Source organism: Grammomys surdaster, unplaced genomic scaffold, assembly GCF_004785775.1.
Source record: "Grammomys surdaster isolate TR1022 unplaced genomic scaffold, NIH_TR_1.0 125690, whole genome shotgun sequence".
Taxonomy (NCBI): Eukaryota; Metazoa; Chordata; class Mammalia; order Rodentia; family Muridae; genus Grammomys; species Grammomys surdaster.
In genome coordinates, this window is record NW_021620526.1 from 733,030 (window position 1) to 738,285 (window position 5,256).

Consider the following 5,256-nt stretch of genomic DNA (forward strand, 5'->3'; position numbering starts at 1 on the left):
GTCGCAGCAAAGTATCCGCAACGCCCACGCGCGTGACTTCTCCCCGCCAGTGGAGGCTCCCCAAGCCACAACCACTAGCACGTTGCGTTTTCCCCAAGCCCTGGGCCTCACGCTGCAGGCTCTCCTCCTCCTTACTCCTCCCCCCCCCCCCCCCCCCCCCCCCGGCTGTCTGGCAGCGCCGCAGTGCTGGCGGCTGGGGGCCTTGGCGACAAGGCTCCCTCCTCTCCACCCCCCTGCCTGCTCTCCCTAGCCTTGCTCCTCGCTGCGGCAGCGATCACGTCGTCGGAGATTTCCATCGGGGGTCAGGGGGCGGGCCCAAGGTGGGGAGCGAGGCTGGGGCGGGGCGAGTGGGAGGAGTGAAAGTTGGAGCTCAACAAAACCCTCCACCTCGCTCAGAACAGCCAGACCTGCGCTGCGACCTCGACACAGGTGGTCGTGCCAGGCACCGCGGAGATGTTGCCTAAAGTTCTGCTGATGCTCCTCAACATGTTCCTGGCCCTCCAGTGGAGGTGAGTCTCCATCCTGGGACCCGAGAGCATTCTGTGCCCAGCTGGCTTCCGGGACCGTTCCCTTGTGTCCAGCCAGATCAGCCTAGTCCCTTGTCCCTTCGACGCGTGCTACCCTCCCGTGGGCTCCCCTAATAGGAAGGCTTCCGGGGCTGAAGACAGGGAGCCCGGGGAAGTCAGGTGGGACCATGTTCTGTCCACTGACGTCGTGGACTCGGGCTGGCCCTCAAAGCCCTGGAATGGTCGGCCAGGAAGCAAGAGCACCTGTAGTCTGACACAGGAAGAAGGGAAAGGGCGCGCAGAAACCGCTGGATCTAGACCTTACAACTCGGTGCTGAGGACTTTGGGAAGGTGGCTCCTGGGCTGGGGGGAGCTGAAGTGCCTCGAAATGTTTTAGTGTTTCCTAATCTATTCACTCTTGCTCACATTTTTTTCTTCTTTTTCGGAGCGCCTGCTAGTACCAGGCACGATGCCAGGCAACTCTGACTTTACTTGCTTCCCATCCAGTTGCTCGTTTTTCCTTCCAATCTCAGGCAGGAACCTGAGCCTTGGTTATCTAAGGCCTCCCACCCCACCTACCTTCCCTTCCCCTTCTCACCCCAAGGCACCCTGTTTGGTCTTAGAGGCAGACCTGAATCAGAGGCCAGGAATGTTTTTCTTTTCTGAGGTCTGTGGTTTGTGGCCTGGATTTCTAGCCCCCTCCCTTTTCTGATTTCTTTTGAGCTGCCAGCCTCCCTCCCTTAAACCCCTGATCCTGGGCATTTGTAAGAAGGGTGTCCCTAGGGCTTCTTGGCATTTAGGGTAGAAGATGACTGTTTTGTATGTGTTTTAAATTGGAAACTGTTTCTTGTGGGGAGTGAGCTGTCACAAGTTCTTAAGCTTCCTGATCTGTCGAGGTTTCTAGAAGTCTCTATGGCATTGAGCTTGTATCTTTTCATTTGTTTGTTTTGAGGAGGGGCAATGTGTCTTCTCTCCCCAACTCAGGTTATATAGCTCCTCAGGGAGGGATATGTGGATCCCTACTGGCTTTCTGGTACCCTAAGGTGAGGCTGGCCTCAGAAGGGTCTTGGTAAATGTTTCTAAATGTGTACTAATAATTTCTTGCTATTCATGTCCATTTAGATGGGATTTTTTTTCTGGGACAAAAGATGGCCGAAGATAAGGGAGGGGGCATGAAGAAGAAGGGAGGGATATAAGAGGGAAAAACAGTCCATCCGGCGGGAGGGGGTGAGAGACAGAAACTGACGTGCTCACACTGTCAGCATGGCAACCTGTGATGTCAGGAAAGGGGAGGTGGCAGTGGAGTGTGTTGGGCCAAACTTGGATTTGGTTCATGCTCAGTTTTAAATCAGGTGCATGGTTTTGAGCATAGCCCTTTCCTCATATGGACATCAGTTTGTCCAACAATAAATTTAAAAGGTCAGCATATTTGAGAAAGAAACCCAGGATCTTCCTCATGCTCCTTTGCTTCCCTCTTTAGCCAGATTTGGAAGGTGATAGTGCAGAGCTTCAGTCTCATCCAGAATTATCACATCTGAAGGGCTGTGTATATCTGAAAAGCTTCCTTGGAAAATCTCACTAGTACATTGTGGTTTTCTAGGGTTTATTCTCTCTAGCTTTGAAAAAGAGCTTGGTGGCTTTTTGGAGATGTGTATGTATATCTAGGAGCTTCTTAATCCCAAAGGTCTCAGGGTGTGGCTATTTGTTTGTTTACACTGGCAAAATCAAACTGAAGGATCAAAGTAACCTCCACTCTCCCACATCATTTTCGTTGTAGGCCTAGTAGAGGGCCTCTGATCCCCAGAGGTGTTGGCCTAGGGGATTAGCCTCTAGATGCCTAGGAGACTTGAAAAGTCTCAGGGAAGAAGACATCATCTAGATATGGCATTTGAAAATAGAAATGCTTTTCCAAATCCCAGTCTTTGCTTAGCCCAGTATGGGAATTAGCCATTTCAGAAATGAGAAATTGTACTAGCTTAACCTACCTATATGGCAATTATACTATTCTAAAAGCTCATAACTCTGCAGAAAAAGAAAAAAAAACCAACAGTGTGATGCCCAATTACCAGTCCCCTGGTCTGCACCACAGGAACCTGCTCACCTCAGTCTGCTGCTCTTATTTTAGCGATTAAGTTGCCTGGTGGCTTTAAATACCATTTTAAAAGTGCAATGCACTTTTAAATATGAAAGCATAGCAGTCATAAATGAACAACAGCTCAGTGAATTTTCATGAAGTAAAGATGACCAGGACATAGATGATAAGGAAATAATTGCCCTGCCCCCAAGCATCACCAAACTTAAAACCTTCCTAAAGGAAACCACTCTCTTGCCTTTCAACACAAATGTTAATTAGTGCTGAGAGCTTTTTTCAAAAGCTTTTAATTGTATTTTTCAAGTATATGTAGCAAACTGAATATCCATATAGCCACCATCAGCTTTAATATTAATGAATGAATTAATGGTCACTTGTTTTATTTGCTCCCTACCTACCACTATTTCAACTTAGCTTTTTAAAAATAAATCTCAGACATTATATCATTTTGTATGTAAATATTGAGGTTATTAAGGACTTTACCAATAAAAATATTTAAGAATGACTTGTTCATGCTCCAGTTCCACAGTAAGTGTTCAAGTCTCTACTATTTGTTTTTCTAATTTGATTTTAAAAATCAGAACTCAGGTGTGATATCATGGGTATGATGATGTTATAATGCATTTTTACCGAATTAGAACCCATATACAGAAAAAGTGCTCAAATGAAACGCATACAACTGATGTGTCAGAAAATGACCACAGTGGTGCCTTTCATACCCTGCTGTGGCATGAATTTCGTATTTTAGCAAATGAATTTCTAAAGTGTTATTATTATTATTATTATTAGTAGTAGTAGTAGTAGCAGTAGTAGTAGTAGTAGTAGTAGCAGCAGCAGTAGTAGTAGTAGTAGCAGCAGTAGTAGTAGTAGTAGTAGTAGCAGCAGTAGTAGTAGTAGCAGTAGTAGTAGTAGTAGTAGTAGTAGCAGCAGTAGTAGTAGTAGTAGTAGTAGCAGCAGTAGTAGTAGTAGTAGTAGTAGCAGCAGCAGTAGTAGTAGTAGTAGTAGTAGCAGCAGCAGCAGCAGTAGTAGTAGTAATAGTAGTATTGCTGTTGTCATTATTGGTCCTGGTACCCAACATGATCTCCTATTGGCTATCCGTTTCCTCATTGCAGGAAGCCACAACATGCTGCCCTCTAGCCTGTCCTCCTCCACATCATAACCTCGATATGAGTATTATTATAACCATCCCAGAACTTTTCAGCCCTATATGCTTCCAAGCATTCCTCAACAGTCCTGACCTTTGGCCTGCCCCTTCCTTTCAGATGCTGTGGCTCAGGCAGACGTGAGGCTAACGTTAGTAACAACAGCTGATTGGCCAGAGCTCACGGAAACCATGCCCACCTATTTGCTTTCACAAGAAACAGCCTTTGACAATTTAGTCATTTGTTGTTGACCATCTTAAAATAAAGAATTATGAAAGAATTGCATACAAGTCTCCAAAGAGCAATAAAATTGAAAAGGAATTATTGACTTTTATCTGTTAGTGCTTCCTAGTTTACTATTAACACTCACTAATTAAGCCTTGTGGTGTAAATATTTTGTTTTCCTTCTGTCTCAAAAGGCATCAATTCTAACCCTTAGTGATTGTAGGCTAGAGCTTAATTTTTTGCTTTTATATTCTAGGGTTGGACCTCATATTAAACTGGAGAATAAACCCCCTGACCAAGATAAGGTAGTCTTCGGCCCTCAGCCTCAGCCTGTGCCACAGCCTCTGACCCCGCCTGAATCTCCTGCTGGACATGATGTTGTCTTCGGCCCTGAGCCCCAGCCCCAGCCAGAATCCCCTGGCCATGATGATGTAGACTTTAGCTCCCAGCCCCAGCCTCTGCCTGAGCCCCAGCCTCTGCCTGAGCCCCAGCCTCAGCCAGAGCCTGAGCCTCAGCCTCAGCCTCAGCCGCAGCCGCAGCCGCAGCCGCAGCCGCAGCCGCAGCCGCAGCCCCAGCCGCAGCCGCAGCCGCAGCCACAGCCCCTGGCTGGGCGCCAGCCTCTGCCCCAGCCCCTACCTTGGCCCCTGCCACTGCCCCAGCCCGAGCCAGAGCCCCAGCCCCAACCTGAGCCCCAGCCTGAGCCCCAGCCAGAACCCCAGCCTCAGCCTCAACCTCAGCCCCAACCTCAGCCTCTGGCTGGGCGCCAGCCTCTGCCCCAGCCTCTGCCTTGGCCCCTACCACTGCCCCTGCCCGAACCCCAACCTGAGCCTCAGCCTGATCCGCAACCTGAGCCTCAGCCAGAACCCCAACCTGAGCCCCAGCCGGAGCCCCAGCCTGAACCCCAGCCTCAACCCCAGACCCCAGGCCAGGTCCAGGCTGGGCGCCAACCCCGGCCCAGACCTCAGCCTGAGCCCCAGCCTGAGCCCCAGCCTGAGCCCCAGCCTGAGCCCCAGCCTGAGCCTCAGCCTGAGCCTCAGCCCCAGCCTGGGCCCCAGCCTGAGCCAGAACCTGAGCCGGAACCGCAGCCCCAGCCAGAGCCCCAGCCGGAGCCCGAGCCTCAGCCTGAGCCTGAGCCCCAGCCGGAGCCTGAGCCCCAGCCTGAACCCAAGCCGGAACCCCAGCCGGAGCCCGAGCCTCAGCCCGAGCCTGAGCCCCAGCCTGAGCCGGAGCCTGAGCCCCAGCCCGAGCCCCAGCCGGAGCCTGAGTCAGAGCTGGACCTGGAGCCAGAACC

At 50.4% G+C, this 5,256-nt stretch overlaps 1 protein-coding gene across 1 annotated transcript in view; it reads left to right on the top strand.

Annotated features, from left to right (window-relative positions):
- The first annotated feature begins 424 nt into the window (after positions 1–424).
- The window catches only part of Gabre (gamma-aminobutyric acid type A receptor epsilon subunit), a 17,222-nt gene continuing 12,390 nt past the window's right edge, over positions 425–5,256 (top strand). The window contains exons 1-2 of the mRNA XM_028787988.1: positions 425–509; positions 4,222–4,299. Coding sequence (XP_028643821.1) covers positions 454–509; positions 4,222–4,299 — 134 coding nt within the window. The 5' untranslated portion in view covers positions 425–453. The remainder of the gene's footprint in view (positions 510–4,221; positions 4,300–5,256) is intronic.